At 39.6% G+C, this 22,309-nt stretch overlaps 1 protein-coding gene across 2 annotated transcripts; it reads right to left on the bottom strand.

The window, feature by feature from the left end:
* Positions 1-1,199: 1,199 nt before the first annotated feature.
* LOC126175439 (40S ribosomal protein S10) lies at positions 1,200-20,556 on the bottom strand. 2 transcript variants are annotated; one of them, XM_049922241.1, is made up of 5 exons: positions 20,418-20,556; positions 20,093-20,243; positions 5,103-5,216; positions 3,182-3,367; positions 1,200-1,295 (listed from the first exon to the last, which is right to left on the bottom strand). In XM_049922241.1, the coding sequence occupies exons 2-5, from the start codon at positions 20,240-20,242 to the stop codon at positions 1,257-1,259; spliced, it is 489 nt and encodes a 162-aa protein (XP_049778198.1). In that variant the 5' UTR covers position 20,243; positions 20,418-20,556; the 3' UTR covers positions 1,200-1,256. The 2 variants fall into 2 exon arrangements, with proteins under 2 accessions (XP_049778198.1, XP_049778197.1); XM_049922240.1 differs by having other exon boundaries at positions 20,396-20,551.
* Between the last annotated feature and the right edge of the window lie 1,753 nt (positions 20,557-22,309).

Raw genomic sequence — 22,309 nt, 5'->3', positions numbered from 1 at the left:
CATACATATACATATTGTAGGGGCAGGGAGAGGAGCAAGCAAGCCTGTCTGCACAAGAAAACAAATCGCATACCTACACTGCTAACAAAAAATACATCCATACTATGTTTAATGAAGCATCAAAGTAAGACTGGCCAACAGCCAACAAATACCCTGTTCTAATTAAAACTCAGATGCACTTAATGGCACACACAGTGGGATTGGAAGTATGTTTTGTCTGACATTCTTCCAAGATGCACAATAAATTACACTAATTTTTGATGCAGCAGTTTGAACTTAGTAAATACTGACAATGAAACAGTGCTTTTAACCTGTAGTCCTCACATTTCACAAATTATCTACACTTGCATTATCAGTATGCAAATGATTTTCTTGCAGATATAGTAAGTATGCCACAGTGCAGTCTAACGTACTGCTTTCCAGGTGGGAAGGTGTGGTGGTCCCCGGTACAACTCTGCCTGGTGGATTAGTGTCTAGGTCCGGTGTGCCTGCCAGCCTGTGGATGGTTTAAGGCAGTTTTCCATCTGCCTCGGTGAATGCGGGCTGGTTCTCCTTATTCTGCCTCATTTACACTATGTCGGTGATTGCTGTGCAAACACTTTCTCCACATACACCACAATTACTCTACCATGCAAACATTGGGGTTACACTCGCCTGGTGCGAGACGTTCCCGGGAGGGAGGTCCACTGGGGGCCAAACCGCACAATAACCCTGGGTTCTGTGTGGGGTGGCAGTGGGGTGAGTGGACTGCTGTAGCCTGTTGTGTACCAGTGCAGGCTACAGCGGGGATGAAGTGTCTCAGTCGTTTCTAGGTCCACAATTCCATTCAAGTATGCAAGAAACATTTTCTGGTAAACAAACTCTGCTCATTGGTTTCCACAAATTACTGCAACCAGTCATGTTTTATTTTATTATTAAATTTTTATTTTCCATTACTTGTTTCAAATTGCTTAGTGATTCATCAGATGATACATATTCATTGTAGGTTTCCAGCATTGTTGGGGTCATGTAGCTGTGGCAAAAAGTATACCTAAAGAAGTAGCACAGAGTGTGGCCACAAAATCTAACAATAAAACAAAAGGCAAAGGATGCAGTAATTGGTGGAGACCATCACCAATAGCAGTGTTACACATCCATAATGGATAAATTTATTCATATTTGTAAAAAGGTTTCTCAAACATGGGAAAAATACCACAACAAATATTTCAACTTTTTTATTTTAGGCATAAAAATGTATTTTACAAATCAGCCACAGATCACTGAGGTGCTCCCCGTCCTCTTCCAAAACTGCCGCGCTGAAAATCAAAATTTGAGCATTAGAGTGAAGGACTGACTATCACAAAATTATTAGTGATAGCAATGAACTTAATATAATTTTACCATTATATATTTTTCACAACATTCACACAAGCTGTTTGCAGTAAAGTGGGAATCATCAATGACCACAATGCCGACCAAACAACGAAGTTTGTGCAAGTCTGATTTTAAAATATTCTTTACAGCAACTAAGCTAAGCATTATATAAGAATTGCGAAAGAAAGTTATTTCAAAACAAGTTGCAACACACTGACAACTGCACACTTTCCAAAATCCTGTTAAAAACTACATGAAGTACTTCAAGGGGCTAAAACTAAGTAATCCTGCATTTTGTATACTATAATACTTAAAGTAACAACAGAATTTTTATCTTTATCAAAGAATGTGCCAAATTTCACAGCTGACAAATGAGGCAGGGATTTTTGATGAGGCTTTACCTTCTTACAACTGTTTGGACTTATGAAATGAAAATTTGTAAACAAAAATCTACCCCACAAACCACACTCCAGCCAAAGTTGAACACACCATCAGTACGAAAGCTATAGAAAGATGGAAGCACTTAATTGTTACATTAAGATTGTTTGAAACTTCGTAACTGCTGTTGCTAAAATGCCTTGGGCCAGTATTACCCTATCAGATTTCCTTCCTCAAAGTTTCTTTGACAAAATTTGATAGTGTAATAAGGCACTTTGTCAAAGTTAGGCCTCAGTCAAATTTTCTTTGATCAAATCCAGCACCTTACCTTACATTTGATCAAAAAGTGACTGTTTACTGCACAGAGAAACTAACTGCTTGGAGCACTAGCACTGATGCAGGTGTCTGACATATATTGTTTCTCAACACTGCTTCCAAGTTTTAATGATGCTTTGCATCTACAATGAAACTGACAGTATGTACAAGGAAGTTTAAGCACTAACTTGCAGCATTCCATATACAAAATAGAAAGTGGGAGCTATAGAAATTGCTGAAGGCCCTTAGCTGTGAATTATGGCCAGGATAATGAAAATCCACAACTGTTGTGGAAATGAGAATATTTCTTATTAGCTATAGTACATACTAAACAGTTATTTGCCTTCAGATATTACTCCTTCAAACATTTGTGGTCTTATCTTCATTAATGTGCAGTGTGGCATTTGAATGTTATATGGTGAACTAGAATATCTTTCTCCTGTTGCAAGAAATCACACATGTTACAAGAAGTGTCTTTTGCAGGTGTAGCACTTGAGGTGAGTCCTATTTTGTAATATGAAAAGCCACTTTCTTGAGCACATACTGAAATGTACTATCATCCAGTGGCATCATACGACTTTACATTCTCTGCTTACAGCTCCAGTAATGGATTCTATTTGATGCTTTTAGCCCCTCACTATAAAATTCACTGCTGCTCACAGGAATGTTTCCTGTATTTTCTCTGCTCCTCTACCAAATACAATGCAGTTTATGTACATGCAACTGCAGAGCACTGTAATAAGTCTTTGTTAGCCATTCTGAAGGCATTATGACGTCAAAGATCTTTCTTGAAGAATATTTGATGGTGTGGTACCAGCTTTAGTCAACATTTAAACCTCAATTTACAAATGTCAATTCAAAATTTTGCTTGCATGCTGCCAATGTGTAAAAACTTGCAAAATTGAAACAAATTAACTTTACACAATGTCTTTTAGATGACAAATAATACAGTTTGTCCTGCTGAAATTAGAGAAAGCAAGTGTAAACTTCAAAGTTTGCCACTCTGATTACAATTTATGAACAAAAAATTAATAAGACTTTTTTGTTATTCTGAAAACAGGAATTTTAAATATTCATAATTTACAAAATTATGTCTAATGAATATTCTTACTCACAAAATGTAACATATACTTACGAATTCAAGTTCTCCTGTCCCTGCACCAACATCAGCTTTCTTGTCTGGGCCTGCAGCAGCAGCACCTGGGGCCCGCCTGTATGCAGCACGGTCTTCAGCTGGCCGAGCAGCTTCAGAGCGAGGAGCACTCGGCCTCGGTCGAGCAGTTTCCTGCCGTGCTTGGCGTTTCAGAGTTGATGGAACAATCTGGAAATTTGAGAAAATTGGGAACTTGCTGCAAACAATTCTGTAACTAAAAATAATGTGACCAATGTTTTTATGGTAAGATTTACTGCCCCTCATACACATAGTGTTGAATCTTCCATAACCTAACTAAAAGTTGTCACTTGACATCAGTAGTACTTTTACTGCACTGCATGGGCACAACAACAAAGATACAGCCAAAACTTGAACCATTCAACTTACCTACTCATGAGAAGTGTGTATAAAGTTCCTGATCTGTTGGGCTATATGATAACCCAATCTCAAAAATTCTGATTTATTGTTCTTGACACTTTCAGACAGGACTAATTACTTAAACTATACACTGATAAGAAAAACTTACAAATACGTAACTATAGGAGGAACAACTCAATACTCCTAAGACAAACCCGTAAGAGAATAATCTGGGACTGGTTGGGCAAGGGTCTCAGGTAACTGACTTAAGTTGAGCAAGACCCACCTGTTGTGAGATAGCAGCAGCAAAGCAGGGTGGATCTGGATGCTCCAAGGCATAGCTGGAGCCACAAATGACAGTCAAATTCAGGCTCATTCTGTGCAACTGATATCTTGCATTCTGACAGCAAATGAGCATTTAGTATTGCTCTGACACGGGAACTCCTAATTGCAACCCCCACCCACCCAACCTCTTTTAGTGGTGAGAAGGCCCAGTGGACAGCCCATCAAAAACTGAACAGATCAAGCATGAACACAAAAAGAAAGTGCACTGAACTGTGAAAAAAAGGAGCAAAAAGAAACAGTGAACAGTCCAAGCTTGACAAGTATTACACTGAGCATAATAGAGAAATGGTAAGGATCATAGTTAAGTGGTCACGGTGTTTGACACGAAGTGGGTGAACAATGTTCAAAGCACTCATCTTTTTTGCTTAAGACTGTATTCAAATTTGTGTCTTGCAACAGTGAGGTTAACCTACCCAACACTGCACTTTTAGACTGACCGTTCAGGTTCTATTTTGCTTTTTTTTTACAGTTCAGTACACCTTATTTCCATTTTCATGCTTTATCTGTGTTCAGTTTTTGAGGCTGTCCACTGGTCCCTTTTACCACTAAATCTGAGTGGGGTGTGATGGGGAGGTTCCCTTGTGAGCACTCTGTTGTGAACACTGTAACCATTGTGGGCATTAAACTTGACAGTAATGGGTTAACTAGTGAATTTTTATTCCATTTGTTGCAAGCTCTTGGCTGATGGTGGTAAGAAGCAAATTCTACAGATGTGAGAGAATTTGAGGGATACAAAATTTCTTCAAGTGTGAAGCCCTTCTATGTGTGTACCAAAACTGTCACTTGGAACTGGCAACACTGCAGTTCCTCCCTGTGCCACAACTGGCACCAACCAGTCAGTTGAGAATTTCACTATAACTGAAATAAGAACTTTACAAGTAGTGGCAAATTACCAGCTATAGTAACTATGCCAATCACCAATGTTTGTTGCATTATAATCACTGAATAAGAACTGGAAAGTGCAACCAGGAAGGGATAGTTACGGGGAACTTCAAATTTGTACCTGTTATGGCATAAATTTACACTGACATTGCTGGTGCAACACGAAACACTCACAATCCTACAACTGCCTTACCTTGTGCACATCAACTGCATACTTCCCACCAATCAAACTGTCAGTAGACTGACAGTACCATCAGTTTTAACAAGCAATGGATTAAAGCTGCACTTCTATATGCTACCCTTAATGTGCTATACTTACCTCAGCTGGGAGATGAAGATAACTTCTTAAATATGTTATGCCTTCATTTGTAAGGTACCAATAAAAATGTCTCCAAGCAAACTGCTCTGTTACATATCCTCTTGACTTCAATGACTGCAAAAAATGAAACAAAATTAATAAGACCTATTAATTGTCCTGCACTTTTTTAAACACTATCTAGTCACTTTATTTTCAAAGGGATGGGGCAGCAGTCACAGGATTATACATATCTTCCTCCTGACATACTCATTAAGAGAAAACCATAATTTTCCATTCTACCAACCACATCAAAACTTAAAGTTACATGAAGATATCAATAACAAACTTTTTATTGTACCTAAATGAATATTTCCCCAAAGAACCTTGGTTGTATTAACATTAAAAGTAACCTACCAATTACTTTTGCACAAAAAACACCAAATAAAATATAATCAACTGTCTAATAACTGCAAGTGCACATCTGCAACCAAATCAATACACACTAGTTTTTTCCACAGCTTTTTTATTTGTCCCAATTGAGCACTTTGTAGCCAGAGGTTAAAACATAAGAGCAATACTACAACAATAGCATCAAACAGCATTTTGTCTGTTAAGTATCTATGTCAAAACAATGAAAGAACTACTAAAGAAACAAAAATACTGTGCAGTTCGTGGGTGTGTACTCCAATGCCTGCATACCAATTACATAAAGTGAAATTACAAACACAGACACAACTGATATCTGTGTATGATATCAGATGTGTTTAAGGCTTTTTATGTCCATGATCTTAGCAATTATCAATTCTCAATTAGTAATCTTTGTTTCTGAAATATGAGGTGTCGTGTTCTGTATGTTTCCTGTTGGGCATGTAACAAGCCAGTTCTGACAAAATATTGGCTAAATGTGGTTGTCATGTCTTACACCATGGAAATAATGCTGGGAAAATGGGAAGAAGGTGGAAGATGAAGGGAAACATTTAAACGTAGGCACTGACAGGAAGGCAGACAATATTGCCATAAGAAAAGTAGTTCAACATTGGCAGAAAAGTAAGAGCAACGAAAAAGGGCTTCAAAAAGAAAACTGTGAGCATGAATAAGGAAAACTTAAATAGCAGCAAAATGACAAAACATGCATAAAATTTCTCCTAAAGCACTGGGAAATGCAATCTACAGAGCTAAAGAAAACAATATGAAAGCTACCCAATAAACATATATTAAATAACCTGTAGTCAACGAAACTATGTCCATGATATTAGCAGTTATCAATTCTGAGTGAAATACATAACTAAATATTTCTATTTCAGTTATGTCAAATTACATTATGAGCTTAACAAAACTAATTTTGTGCAAACAACTCCATTTCTGTGAGGCCAGGGAATAACTAATATATTCTAATGACTAATGATACCACCATAGGGTCTGAAGATTTTGCTTCTGTAGGGATCCACAGCCTCAAAGTGCTAATTGTTTCTTGAAGGCTGTGTTGTGCTTTATTAAAATCATGCAGTTCAAGCACATTTACTGTGTCGTGTATTACATTTCGTTTATATTATATCCTGGTTTTATGTAAGTGACAAAAAGAATGCAATGAGCACAAAGCATAATACAAGGCAAAACAAATGTGCTTGATAATGACTGCCGGAATTCGTTAATAGTACGATTTTAGGTACAATACAGCCTACAATAAACAATTATTCTTTTAATAAATGCAGTGTTTTATCATGAATTAACACCTGACAGGAGCAACGAACTGATTTGAGTTGTTGGGTTTTCTAGGTACAATACGTGTTAAGTAATTATGCCTCTTAATGCTTCTCCAGAAAATGTTATCTGATTAATCAAAATCAGATATGTTTATTCATATAAATTAATTGCCTTTTCTAAACTTGTGGCATTTACTTATAGTCTACCTTTTGATAACAAGGAGGAATAAAATGAATGGTTCACATTTATCATCTCAACACACACTTTGCGTTATATCTACAGCAATCTATTGTGTAATTTTCAATCAGTATCTCGATAAATCTGTGGAAGATTTGCGAGTTCATGGCAAAATCTGTGATGCTGCCAATCATTGTTGCATACATTGAACCTCTACCACATTTAATCTGCACTCCATTGGACAAATACTCACTGATATTATACATTTATGCAGGAGATGTTAGAACTCTAGAGAGGCTAGCAGTGTACTTAGATATTTTCTGAAGAAATGTTAACACCCAATGTGATGTACTAAGGGAATGAAAGTGGGTATCTGTTAGCTGCTGGCTCTACACAATGAGAGAGCAGCAGGCAGACATGTTTAGAGGTTTGCATCCATGTGATAGATCTGTTGTGTGTTGCCAGCCTGTGCAGTCTGGGGATTGAGTTTCAGCAATCACTGATGTGGGATTCTCAAGCAATCTCAATTGTGTGCGTTGGTGGCAATATGGCTGACTTATGACTCATTCGCCTAGTTATTAAGAGAGTAGTTTTTCATTCCACTTTGCCCATGGTGACAGAATCTATGGCTAAATTGCACTTAATTTGTTAGTGGCTCTTCAGCTGTGTGCCACTGTCAGCAGTATGTTTCCATTGGTCATAGGCAACTGAGTGATAGTACACAGCAGCTAATGAGTTACTGAATCTAATGTTTTGGTGGAATATATGACTTGTTTTTGGTATGGAGACAGACTTATTGATCTGGTTATTACGTATGTAAGGTTGGTTACGGGTTCCCATTATTTTTTGTTGCGTGATTCTTTAAATATGACATCTTGGGATACTATTTTGTATTCAAATGGTCGAGTTGGCAAAGCCAACAAATGTTACTGCAGGAAAACTGGCTGCAGTGATGGACTGATTAGTAGTGTAGCCTGATGACTGTTTCAAAACTTTTCCAGAATGGCTATTTCAGAGACGATTGTTACACAGGAACCTATGATTACAGTTTAAATATTACAGAATATTTAGGTCTGTTTGGCATCCGGCACAGTATATTCCATTGCACCACCATATTATTTCACACTCAACATTATGACAGTGTTTACCAGATGCTACTGCTTCATGGGATTCAGTCTGGTCTAATCATCAATTTTTGATTCTTTATGCAAACCATAATCAACTGGAGCACACAATGGCAAAGCCAACATTAAGTAAACTTGTCAAATTATTTAGTGACAATGAACCACCATGGTTAGTTGGTTTAAAAGAGGGACCCCCTTCTTTTCAACCAACCAACCAACCCATGTTTGATGTTTGCCCGGACTTGGGAAGGTGATGTATGGCACCCAATGGTCAAGACTTATCTCGACCAACACTCCTACTTCCGTCGTTTGATAAGTTGGCGAATGCAGGCATGGAGCCATTTAAAGAATATGAGGTACTCCAGGGAAGGGTGTCGTCGCTTATGCTGCTGTAGAGCTCACCAATGCTCCTTAATTGCTTCAGTGACTCCTAACGACCAGACTGGCTTTCGCAGGGGACACCCTAAAGAATGAGGGATCATGTTTTCTGCCACAGAAACGATTGTTAGTCACCTGCTCAACCTTCACATCGATGTTACCGTGTGGGGGAGATTCAACGATAACAGCAGAGGTGAAAGTTTCCCAGTCTGCCTTGTTTAAAGCAAATCTGGGAAGGTGTCCGTGGGCTTGACGCCAGGGCAGTACAGGAAGATGGGGATGTCGTCACTACCACACAGGTAGTCATGTGCTCTCCAGTGGATAGATGTGAAGTCCTGGGCTGCAAATTGATGAATCAATGATTGAGTAAGTACCATAAGCCACACTGAAATGTGAGGCAGCCCCAGTATTTAAGAGGCAGAGGTCAAACAGACAGTTAAGTTATGCCATCTCTGCCTTGGCCAGTAAGCACAGTGCCATCCCACAAGGGGGTTATGGGCATTAAAATCTCCCAAAAATAGGAAAGGTTTAGAGAGTTGATCAATCAGTGCAGTTCATGCATTTAGAGATACTGCACCATCTGGAGGATGATATACATTGCAAACGTTTATTTCCTGTCATTATGACAGCCACAGCTTCAAGAGGGGTTTGAAGGGGGACTGCAATTCCACCGAAGGATGACATCTTAGTGAGACTGGGAAGACACCAAACATTCAATGAAGCAGTTTACGCCTCAGGGTCACCTGCTCCCACTGACTTACTTTGAGCAGTCTATATCCATTATGTCTGAGGGTCCAGCAAGATCTAGGTCCTCAGTGGACACCAGAATCTCCACCTCATCGGCAGAGCTTGTAGGTAGCAGTGGTATGGGTGCTACCGCAATTCCCTTGGTCTTTGGGACCTCCTTTTTGGATTTCTCTCACTGCTCCTTGGGTTTCCCTGGCTGGGAGGACTTCACTGATTCAGTCTCCGGGACTGAGGATGAGCGTGAAGCACTACGACCAGCTGCTTTTGGGCTCTTCAGCCACTGGCAGGTGTCATCTTTCCCACTAGCACAAACCTGGGAAGGGAATGACAAGGGACCCCTTCCTAGCAGGAGGAGCTGAAGAAAACTTACACTTCCCTGGCTCAGATGTGGAGACTGATATCCCCGAGGGTTGGAAGGGGTGGGGGTGAGGGGTGGGGTGGGGGGTTGTTGCTCCCGAAGTAAGTGGTGCAGGAGCAACAGGGAGGGAACTGCCTCCCCACCATCAAGGGGGCAGGTGTAGTCCTCTGGGTCTGAGAGGTGACAGGAATGCGAGGAACTGATGGGGCAATAAATGTTCTTGTAGCAGCCGAGAAAGAGGTGGCCATAGCCATAGAATGTAGGTGCTCAAATTTCCTCTTAACCTCAGTGTAGCTCAGTCTGTCCAGGGTCTTATATTCCATAATTTTCCTCTTTCAGTAAAATCGTGCAGTTTGGCTAGCAAGGCGAATGATGCTCTCCACAGTTTACACAGGTGGGAGACACGGCACATTGAGTATTGGGATGTGATGGACGTCCACAATCTCTACATTTGACACTGGAAGTACAGCGGAAAGACATAAGGCTGCACTTCCGGCACTTAAAACACCGCACTGAGGGAGGGATATATGGCTTGACATCACAGCGATAGACCATCACCTTGACCTTCTCGGGCAATGTGTCACCTCGAAGGCCAAGATGAATGTGCCGGTGGGGACATCATTATCCCTCGGACCCCAATAGATGCACCAGACAAAATGAACATCTTGCTGCTCTAAATTGGCACGCAGCTTGTCATCAGACTGCAAAAGAAGGTCCCTGAGGAATATAATACCCTTGACCATATTTAAGCTCTTATGGGGCATGATGGTAACAAACATCCTCAAATTGTCAGAAGCAAGTAATGCCCGTGACTGGGCAGAGGATGCTGTTTTTATTTAAGACTGACCTGGAGCGCATTTTGGATAAGCCCTCCACCTCCCCAAACTTGTCCTCTAAATGCTCGACAAAAAACTTGGGCTTCATGGACATGAAAGATTCCCTATCAACTCTCACATACAGAAGGTAACAGTACAAATAAGCTTCACTGCCATCCTTAGCCTGGTGTTCCTCTCATTGTGTGGGCAGGGAGGAAACGATTTGGGGTCATATAGCTTAGCATTGAAGTTAGACTGCCCACTTAGAGACTGCTGGTGGCAGACCAACATGAAATGATGTGCTATGCTTCATGGCATGTCATTTGCCCTGATGCCACACATTCTGACCAGGGGGCCTCCCCATGGGTACCACCCAGCCTCAACAAGGGCGACATGGCAGGACGGCCAATGCCAGGAGTTGCAATGCCCCAGGGAGATGGGTACTCCATGGCATACTTGGGGAGTTAACGGTGCAGGCATCAGTAGAGCTATCACTGTGTTTTCAGGGGGCTATGACCAACAGGGTACATGGTGGCCCCACCACACTGAACTGGCTACCGTGCCAGTATGAGGTGCTAAGAAGTCCATGGTCATCATCAATGCAGAAAGTGACACTGCATAGTGCATGGTGAAAAATGCACCCAGGAAGGTGTCCTCATCCACGATATGGAAAATGAGTGGGCCTGCAATGCGATGACAAGAAAGTGGGCGAAAGATCTCAATGCACGATGGACACGATGCACCATGCAAGGCGCCCTTCCTCAATTGGCTCTGTCATCAGCAAAGTTCAGAAAGATTGACGTCAAACCCGACAGGGGGATCATCACACAAAGGCCTAAAGGTGTGAGACACCTTTTACTTGCCTCTTACAACAGGCAGGAATACATCACGCCTATTCCAACCCCTGGGCCTGCTGGGAGGAGGGGAGGACCATGAAAAGTTAATTTGAGGCAGAGTTATTTAAGTTACCAGTAATACAAATATAAAATGCACTGGCATTCTGATTTTGACCACAGTTGTTTGTGCCCCAAAACAAGAGGTCAATCCATATGAAGTGGTCCGAGGACAGTTGCTTGACCATTTTGAAATATTTTTATTTGTGATTGCCCTTTATTTGAGATTCAAAAGAGTTTTTAAATTATTTATCTTACACCTTTACTGGATGGTGGTTATTTTTATTTGTAGGCGTGTAATGATTTTTCAGTCTGGAGGCATTAGCAAAAATTTGAATACCTCTGCACTGGGTTAAGTTACAACATTTCAATTGACATGTTTGTTTTTAGAAAAGTGTGCTGTACAACATTGTCTATTACACAAAATACCCTAAAACCAGAAATAACCAGTCAAAATGACCAAAGTTTGGTATCTAAATTTTCAAAAATCCACTTTTTAGGCCCAAAAGTAACAAACGGGGAGTGATTTATAGTATTTTTTCCTATAGTTAGATACACACTACTAGCCTCATATAGAGCAATAAATGTTTCCTTAATTTTTTATGAATTTTTGAAAATTTTCATTTTTTCTAAAGTAATCTCAAGTGAGACTCAATATAAAAATCTCTTGCACAGTTAGTACACCTTTATGATAGCAACATACAGTGAAAATTTCAACACTGATATCTGACTAAACGAAGATATGAATTTTTGAAAATGAGGAAATAATTCTCATTACTGTACAACTGATCTTTTGGCTGTTACCTATTTAATTGGTTTATTGTTTCACTGTAATAAAATTTAGTTGCGACATACTTAGTTAACACTATCACCCAATACTCATCTAGTTTATTTCTAATAATGCAATATTAAACAATAGGAGCTTTTGTTTTTGTTCTATGGCAATAAAAATGCCCATTTACATTTAGGTTTATTGTCAATAAAGAAGTACATTATTGCTGGGTAAAGTTAAAATTTTAAGTTTGCTCCCTGACTCATGGTCAAGAGAAAAGTTCATGAATTCAACATTTCTCATCATTTGGTTAAACTAACCCAAAAATTAGTGAAAGGAAAGGCATTCTTCCAGTTTTAGGAAAAAAGAAAGGCATAGGTATAAGTGGAGAATGTGCCCAGGTAGCAAAAATAGCAAAAGAGTTGTTACAAATTGAGTTAAAGTAACAAAGCTGAAACAACTAGTGCTGTCAAATTTAAATGAACTTATGTAGCTTTTAAAAACTCTTATCTTGAATGCAAAATTGGAAGGTCAAAATTTTGTGACTTGGATGCTCAGAGACATACTATGTGTTTGTTTATATTATCATTATGTCAAACTGACCACAACTTCATGAAACTGAATGCACAGTGTCTGCAGAAAATTTTACATCTGTGGTTCAGGATGCAATACAAGGGTACCACTGGGTCAATGACCAGGCAACAGTGCATCCATTTATTCTCTACTTTAAAAATGAGAAAGATGAAGTTTGCAGTTCTTCAATTTGCATTCTACGCGACTTCTTGGAGCACAACACTTTGGCTGTACACGTGTTTCAAAAGTACGTAATAAACTACATAAAAGAAAATTTTCCCGAGGTTGAGAAGCTGATATACTTTTCAGATGGAATTGGTAGTCCGTTAACGAACAAAAAGAATTTTTCAAATCCGTGCAACCACGAAGTAGACTTTGGGTTGGAGGCCGAATGGCACGTTTTTGCATCCTGTCATGCTAAAAATGCATATGATGGAGGAAATGGTACAACAAAACGCGAATTAAAGCCAGCCTACAAAGACCAACCACAGACCAAATTCTCACAGTACAGGACTTTCATGTCTTTTGCAAGGCTAATATTAAAGGCATTAACTATTTTCTGATCAAGGAAGAAGTGGTTCTGCATATGACAACAACACTTCAAACAAGATTTGAAAACTGTATAGCAATACAAGGAACAAGGCACTTCCACAAATTCCTTGGCATTGCAGAAAACTTAGTTCAATGCTACGTAACATCAGAAACCGAAATTTAAGAGGATCATTGTGTCAGCAAAATTACATCTGTCTAACGTTGAAAGACAGTGGCATGGGTTTATGATGGACAGTGGTGGCTTGCAGAGGTTGAAAAAATAAGTTTGGAAAACCATGTTTTTGTGCATTTTTACAACCCTGCTGGCCCAAGAACATCATTCAAGATATCTACTAGTGACAAAGTTTGGATACCAATGAAAAATGTTTTAAGCGAACTTTCAGTGCTTTAACTTACCACAGCAACTGGGAAGTTTTATTCTATATCACAGAAGCTGTAAAGAAATAAGTGTTCTTAACATTCGCCACCAGGTTTAGGAACTGTCTCATCTCTAAGGATGTTAATTGAAATTATTTATTTTAAGTACGTCAGAATATAAATTAACTTCAGTGATGTTTCCACTTTTTGTACAGGGTGTTTCAAAAATGACCGGTATATTTGAAACGGCAATAAAAACTAAACAAGCAGCGATAGAAATACACCGTTTGTTGCAATATGCTTGGGACAACAGTACATTTTCAGGCAGACAAACTTTCGAAATTACAGTAGTTACAATTTTCAACAACAGATGGCGCTGCAGTCTGGGAAACTCTATAGTACGATATTTTCCACATATCCACCATGCGTAGCAATAATATGGCTTAGTCTCTGAATGAAATTACCCGAAACCTTTGACAACGTGTCTGGCGGAATGGCTTCACATGCAGATGAGATGTACTGCTTCAGCTGTTCAATTGTTTCTGGATTCTGGCGGTACACCTGGTCTTTCAAGTGTCCCCACAGAAAGAAGTCACAGGGGTTCATGTCTGGCGAATAGGGAGGCCAATCCACGCCGCCTCCTGTATGTTTCGGATAGCCCAAAGTAATCACACGATCATCGAAATATTCATTCAGGAAATTAAAGACGTCGGCCGTGCGATGTGGCCGGGCACCATCTTGCATAAACCACGAGGTGTTCGCAGTGTCGTCTAAGGCAGTTTGTACCGCCACAAATTCACGAAGAATGTCCAGATAGCGTGATGCAGTAATCGTTTCGGATCTGAAAAATGGGCCAATGATTCCTTTGGAAGAAATGGCGGCCCAGACCAGTACTTTTTGAGGATGCAGGGATGATGGGACTGCAACATGGGGCTTTTCGGTTCCCCATATGCGCCAGTTCTGTTTATTGACGAAGCCGTCCAGGTAAAAATAAGCTTCGTCAGTAAACCAAATGCTGCCCACATGCATATCGCTGTCATCAATCCTTGCACTATATCGTTAGCGAATGTGTCTCGTGCAGCAATGGTAGCGGCGCTGAGGGGTTGCCGCGTTTGAATTTTGTATGGATAGAGGTGTAAACTCTGGCGCATGAGACGATACGTGGACGTTGGCGTCATTTGGACCGCAGCTGCAACACGGCGAACGGAAACCCGAGGCCGCTGTTGGATCACCTGCTGCACTAGCTGCGCGTTGCCCTCTGTGGTTGCCGTACGCAGTCGCCCTACCTTTCCAGCACGTTCATCCATCACGTTCCCAGTCCGTTGAAATTTTTCAAACAGATCCTTTATTGTATCGCTTTTAGGTCCTTTGGTTACATTAAACCTCCGTTGAAAACTTCGTCTTGTTGCAACAACATGTGTTCTAGGCGGTGGAATTCCAACACTAGAAAAATCCTCTGTTCTAAGGAATAAACCATGTTGTCTACAGCACACTTGCACATTGTGAACAGCACACGCTTACAGCAGAAAGACGACATACAGAATGGCGCACCCACAGACTGCGTTGTCTTCTATATCTTTCACATCACTTGCAGCACCATCTGTTGTTGAAAATTGTTAACTACTGTAATTTCGAAAGTTTGTCCGCCTGAAAATGTACTGTTGTCCCAAGCATATTGCAACAAACGGTGTATTTCTATCGCTGCTCGTTTAGTTTTTATTGCCGTTTCAAATATACCAGTCATTTTTGAAACACCCTGTATATAATTCAGTACCTTACTTCAATAATAACTGATTACATCCCACGAATATCACACATGAATAGGCAACGGACATAGATCAGTTGAGTAATGTGAATTCTCATTTTCAAAAATTAATATCTTTGTTCGCAGTCGTCAGCTATCAATGTTGAAATTTTTACAGTATGTTGCTGTCATATAGGTGCACAAACTGTGCATAAAGCCCGGTCCACACGCAACAATCTGTCTGCGCAGACATCGGCGCAGATGTCTGTACATGCAAAAGATCGCTGCAAATGTGGTGTGTTCACACGACACAAACCCCACTCTATTACTCGCCCGCCATCTGTCGGCGTAGAAAAGAAATATCAGTGGCAAGCGACTACGCTCCCCGTAAACGTGAAAAATTTAATTCAGTTATTTTGAAATATAGAAATGGAGGAAGTTCTGTCGTGGTCTGTGTTCGCAACTTGTGTTGCAAAAAACATTCAGACCAACGGCAGGAAACAGAGAAAGTGGACAAAATGGTATAGACAGTAGCTGCTAAAGCTAAAGCAGTTTGGGTCTAGTGCAGCAGGGGATACAACCCGTCGGCTTTGAACAATGACGCCATTCCTTAGTCATAGATCGTAATGTCTTCACTTCGAGACATAGATAATAAAGCAGTTCTGTGTTCTAATAAGCACTATCATTAAAATAATTGAATGTAAATCTAAAAGCGATCGCTTGATATTGGGTGCATCATTTTACTGATTGCTTACTGAAGTAGGATCAGTTTATTCTATCTCGTGAGATTTTTTTTTTTAAAAAAAGCCAAAAAACTCTTATTACGTACTGAAGGGAGCTAGAACACTAAGAAGAATCGCTTCTCGGCTTTTGACAAGATATTGCTTAATAAAGTAGGATCAGTTTATTCTATCTCGTGAGACTTTTTTTTTAAAGTCAAAAAACACTTATGCTTTTGACAAGATCAATGTTTATCTCTCTTGCATTCCTTTGTTTCTCAACATTCTCCTCAGCTCTTTCATCTCTGTAATACATGCTCTCTGGCGACTTGTGACGTCATTGTTCAAAGCCGACGGGTTGTATCCCCTGCTGCACTAGTCCCAGCAGTTTTCTCACGTAAATTTACTGCGAGAGTTGCAGGGCGAATCTAACGACTGGCAAAATTATTTGCGGATGGATGTCGAAACTTATAATTATCTCTTAAAGCTTGTAACCCCTCATATTATGAGAAAAAATACTTTTATAGAGAAGGGCAATTTCTCCTCATGAACGGCTGGCGGTAACATTAAGATTCCTAGCAGCAGGAAGGAGCTACAAAGATTTGGAATTTTCAACTGCAATATAGAAACAAGAGTTGAGTGAAATAATACCCGCAATTTTTCAATTAGAGCATTGTATGCTGCTGTCTTTTTGTCTCAGTCACTATATTCTTTACTTTAATCTTACACAGACATGGGTGGTTTCTATATATTTCAATGAATTCACTTACAAACTCTCGAGAACACTGACGAGTATCAGCCATTTTAATGCCCTGTGCGCACAAATACAAACACTAGACTGAGCAAACAGCTGTTTCACACCAGACTTGCGGCAATCTCCTGTCCACACGCTCCAACTTGTCTGCGCAGATGTGGTTTGAACCCACAGATTTGAGAGGTTTCGCTCAAACCTCCAACTCCAACTTCCAGGTTTGCACACACCTGAGATTGGTGCAAATCTTCTGCCCACACGCAACGATCTGTCTGCGCAGATGTGATGTGCGCAGACAGATCGTTGCGTGTGGACGGGCCTTTAATCACATTTTTAAATTGAGTCCCACCTTAGATAAATTTACAAAAATGAAAATTTTCAAATTTCAGAAACTCAAAAATTAAGGAAACATTTGTAAGTGTTCTTGCTCTATATGAAGCTAGTAGTGTATGATATCTAACAATGGCAAAAAATAGACTCATAAATCACTCCTTGTTTGATATTTTTGGGTCTAAAAAGCGGATTTTCGAAAATTTGGATACCAAACTTTGGAAGTAATTTTGACTTTTTTTCAATTTAAGGTATTTCGTGTAATACACAATGTTGTAGAGGACATTTTTCTAAAAACAATCGTGTAAACTGCATGGTGTAACTTAACCCAGTGCAGAGATACTCATTTTTGCTTAAGGCTATAAACTGAAACATCGGATCGACAGAAGCGTCCAATTCCACACGTCGGCTTTGACCTGTGACGTAAGGGTGCTGTGTGTGACGTCATGACGGCGCCGAGTGAGTGTGGCATGCTTGTAGATGTCGTGTTGTGGTTTGTTGTGCTCTCTGGTGGTATGTTCAGGGTTTTCGTTTGTGTGGTGTAATGGGCTCAGTTTGCTTTTGCTCATTATCCAGAATTGTTCGAGTGTCGGCTGTGTTTGTAGTGGAATTCGTTTTGTGTGAAGGTTAATTTAGTGTTGTTCGCTGCACGTCATGTGGTAATTTTAGTAAAATTAATCTGTTGTTTTTGTTCAGGAATGGATATGACGGATAAAATTAACAGTGCGCAGGTCAACGGAAGTGTTCGATCCCAATGTGTGGCTGTGTATGTTGGTATTGATATCGGGAGATGTTTTTGAACTCTATAGGTCACGGGAAGTGTCTGATTCCAGATAATATTGTGTTTAGTGGTATTTGGGGAGTTTTGTAAGTCTTTTTCGTCGTTTTGTGTGGTTTTGTATGGGGGTGGTGTCTAAATTTTTTTTTATTTAGTTTGCCCCCGCCCAAAAACCCCATTTCCCGCACTTGTCCCTTAGTGTCATTAGGCTTTTTGTGAAAAGTGTGTATTTTTGTTTTTCGATGTATTTTCATCCTCATAATGTGTACGTAACGACTTTATATGCGCCATATTGGAATCGTGGTTTATGGTCGTTTCCGCCAGATTTGTGACGTCATGGGTCAAAGCAGATGGGCGGAATCTGACTCTTCCGTATTTCCGAATCATCGTGCGCTTACGAACTAAAATGGCCACCATTCAGTAAAGGTGAAAGGTTTTGAACATCTCAATTACAGGGTAAGAAAAAACTTAAAATATTTAAAAATGGTCAAGCAACCAACATAATTTTTATTGGACCGCTTCATTTGGATGGACCCATAACAAAACTTAAAGAGAGTGACAGACCATAGTACTATTTCAATTTAAATGTTTAGAACAAATCTACTATACAGCAGTAAAAATTATCTTCTCAATTCATATAACCTAATGCTCCCTCACAAAATTTGTAACGAGTTATGGTAAGCAGTTTGTTAACTGTAGCATAACTTCTGAACAGTGGTGTTTTAAATATTCCTTGAAACTGCTTGGCATACCACCTGTATGGGGACAGGTTGAGATGAGCACATCTCTGCAGCAATATTGCTTGGAGCGAATCACCACAATTCATTGTGTGCGAGGACATTTTGTAACTGAATGAAGAGATAAAGTCACATTGTCATATCAACAGTAGCTGCAAAAACTAATGTATTAAAAAAAAAATGTTCTCAGGTCCCACCATAATTACAACCCCAGTGAGAGGAAACATTGTGATACTGAAGATAATATATTAACTGCTACTTGCATATAGAAATAACACTGCTTTTGGTCTCATTGTTTAGATGACAATGTCATCCCCGATACCGGGTCAAGTTCACAATTGGCCACCCATGTGACTACTTCAAAAACAATTTCACGCATGTAGCATGGGATTTCTAGCTGAAATTCCTTTAGACTTTTCTACAAGGATTAAGCAAGAACAACCAATCATTATAAATAAGTGACAAAAGCCATACTGAGTGATGAGAGGCTACCTCAATTTCTACCATGTACTTTCACCTGTTTTATTAAGAAAACAACAAATATCCGGACATATAAACATTTTAAATGTCTGAAATCATAAAAACAACTACCTACCAAAATATTGGCTGGCCTAAATGCTACACATTACGTGTTATATGACGGGGTGTCAGTAATGCTAACTGATCTAGGAAAACTGCCTTTGTAGTTCTAGTTGTTTGTCAACAGAGGGAGCCTGAAGGCAGTACAATGGGCTTGACATGTATGCAGTGCAAGTGGATGAAAGGGTTTACATTACATAGTGCACCCGTGATTCCCTCAATCCAAAAATATTCTCTGGAAATTAAGTAGTTCATAGCTGGAGGCATTACTGGATCAGCTCATTGACTTGGCACACATTGTCTATCCCAGAAATAATACAGAGTGAAGGAGAGAACGACAGCAAGTCCCACAATGTTCCCTGGCTCTGCATCAATAGACTGCATTTTCAGTTATTTCACCTATATCACCAAGTAGTCATATGAAACGATGTTCACTTACCTACAATTTTATCATAATATTCGTTTTCAAGCAATTATGTTTTTTGAGACAAAAACTACGCGATTCGGGGAATCTGTAAGTACTGTAAGCAAGTAGGTACCAATAAAATACGAATCTGTGATGTTTGCATTCTCTTGATTATGTTATCAGCACTTACGAACAATTAACCCTAACACGTAAAACTAAATTTGGCATCTTTAACACTGCTAGTTTAGTGTTAGGGTTTTCTATAGCACGAGTATTACTCTGGCTTACGTGTAAATAGAATTAGGTCTTATGCGCAGTATGTTGTGACAATTTAGTGCCTCCTGCTTTACTGTCACATTAACTTAACACTGAACACTGACTAACAAAACGTCGACGAAGTGTGTTTTCATTAGACCCAACCAGCCAAAACAAAATTGGTTCCAGAACAGTTAATGCTATGTGACATCCATTATAGAACTGTAAGTGCTATACGTGATAGTAACCAAATTTACAATACCTGCATGGCTTTTATAACCTGAAGGTTAGGTATGGTTTGTAGTTCGAGAGCAGGATGTTTCGGCGCATGAAAATCTTTCTTGGCGACCATAACACCTTCTTTAAAAAGGTATTCGTAAATAGCAACTCTATTCTTCTTTGGCATCAACATCCTAGAAAGAATTAAGAGTCTAGTTACACAGATTCTTAACCTTAACAGATTTTCATACACACCACATACAAAAATTTGTCTTTACTGGAAATGAAACACTCCAAGAATAACGTACGGGAACAATATGCAACACTTTTAACAGAACATAATTACCTCGATGAATTTGGATATCTGCCTCAATCGTTGAATTCAACAAGCACTACACGCCACCGAACCGGAAAAAGAAAGTGAGACTTATCATAACAGCAAAGATATGACACTTAGGCTGTTTTGACCAAAGTTCACCATTGTCGAAATCCTCTTCTACAGCACAGAGTCTATAGCTCGGTTTACACTAGCAAGTTATTGCAGCAATTTACATCCGCAGAGGAACTTGTCGCGCGATTTGCGAGTGTAAACATATCGCCAAGACGACTTGCAACCGTAGTAATTTATTGCGGAAGTGACTTGCACACGTTTTCCGCTTCCAGTGTAAACACCACGCAAGAAGTATCAGCAAGTAACTTGCAGCTTTTAGCATTTATTTCTATTTCCTGAGAGTAGGAAGCGCAAGTTATAGTAAGCATGTCGTCTGCATAACACTAATATTTAACATTTTACTTAATGTGGTGACTTAATTTTATGCAACCATCTTACGTATTATATGCAAACAAATTTCAGAAATGGAGAAGAAACGGGAATGGATGAAGCAGGATACAGAACATTTTATTGAAGCCGTGGAGAGCTACCCCGAAATACGAAACGTGCATAACCGAGACTTTAAGGATAGAGCGAAGAAGATGAGCGCATTAAATGAAATTTCGTCGATTTCGACACATCTATAAAAGAAGTACATAGAAAGTAGCATAACTTGAAGACACAACCCCTTTGCCACCTGCATCCAATCGCTTGTTGTTTTAGGAGTCTAGAAAAAGACGATGTGTAATTATTACATGTTCTATTTACTTAGCTTTTCACTTTCCATCTTATGAGCATTAGAAGAAAAAAACATTTTTATAAGCATATCATTCTGTAAAATGCAGTTTATTTCAATACAAACTTAATTTCATTGTTGTGTTTTCACATACCTTCAAATAATTTTTCCTTTTCAAGACGTTAAAAATGGCTCTACATACATCGGATACGATCAGAGAAATAGTGCTGACGGGAATATGAAACAAGTACATTAGGGACTTGTATGAGTCTCCTACAAAGAAAAGATTTCAAAATTCAAACTTATTTTGGTTGTATGTTTCACATAAATAAATGAAATGCCTATTTTATTCGTAGCTCACCGGTAGCTATAAATCATAGAGTGACTAGCAAACGATCTTTTGCTGAAATAGCAGTACCAAAGTTTGTGTCTCGTTTTGATATGATGGGCGCTATTAACATCAACAAATACTCCAGATCATTTGAGGACATTCTGCAAATGTTTTCAAAAGTATCCATGCTCTCGATACTAAGTTCTTGCAAAAGGCACCATTTTGCGATGTTCTCATTATCTACTCTCTAACCCAAATACTTATCTTTTTTTTCACGTTTTCCATTACAATTACAAGAGCTGCAGCATATCTCACCCGCCTATTTGTCATTTTACACTTCGGCTCAAACTCGTAGTGATACTGAAAGCATATGTAAACAGTATCAGCACGTTGTTGACGCAAGTTTCTTGCCAAAGAACTTGTGGAAGAATCTTGCTTAATTCTTGCGTTTCTGTGTAAACACAGCTGCAAGAGGCTAGCAATAACATGCAGCAATAACTTCTGCAAGCGACTTGCTAGTGTAAACCCAGCTTAAGGCCCGTTTCACACTGGGACACCAATGACCTCCCTGTCTGGTCTCCTCCTCCAAACAACCCAACCCATCACACTGGGACACTTGTGACGGTCATCAGCGACTGTCACTGGCAGAGATACATTCGTTTGAACTGAAGCATTCACACCGGGACACCACACCGCCTCATCGAGCCACTGTGACCAAGCAGTGACTAACCCTCACAACATGTGATGGACACCATCGCTGTGTTCACAGCAGTCGCCGCCGGACATGCATTAGTTTGAATTGGAGTGTTCGCACTGTGACACA

This window comes from Schistocerca cancellata, chromosome 3 (assembly GCF_023864275.1).
Source record: "Schistocerca cancellata isolate TAMUIC-IGC-003103 chromosome 3, iqSchCanc2.1, whole genome shotgun sequence".
In the NCBI taxonomy this organism is placed as follows: Eukaryota; Metazoa; Arthropoda; class Insecta; order Orthoptera; family Acrididae; genus Schistocerca; species Schistocerca cancellata.
Note: the sequence above shows the minus strand (reverse complement) of the source record. Positions and strands in the feature narration are given on the sequence as shown.

What these genes read in the sequence shown, in the direction of transcription:
- LOC126175439 (XM_049922241.1), bottom strand. Translation starts at nt 20,242, where the DNA reads ATGTTGATGCCAAAGAAGAATAGAGTTGCTATTTACGAATACCTTTTT. An exon ending in AGGTTATAAAAGCCATGCAG is followed by an intron (nt 5,217 to 20,092) that starts GTATTGTAAATT and finishes CATTTTTTGCAG; the next exon opens with TCATTGAAGTCAAGAGGATA. An exon ending in GGACAGGAGAACTTGAATTC is followed by an intron (nt 1,296 to 3,181) that starts GTAAGTATATGT and finishes TTTGATTTTCAG; the next exon opens with CGCGGCAGTTTTGGAAGAGG.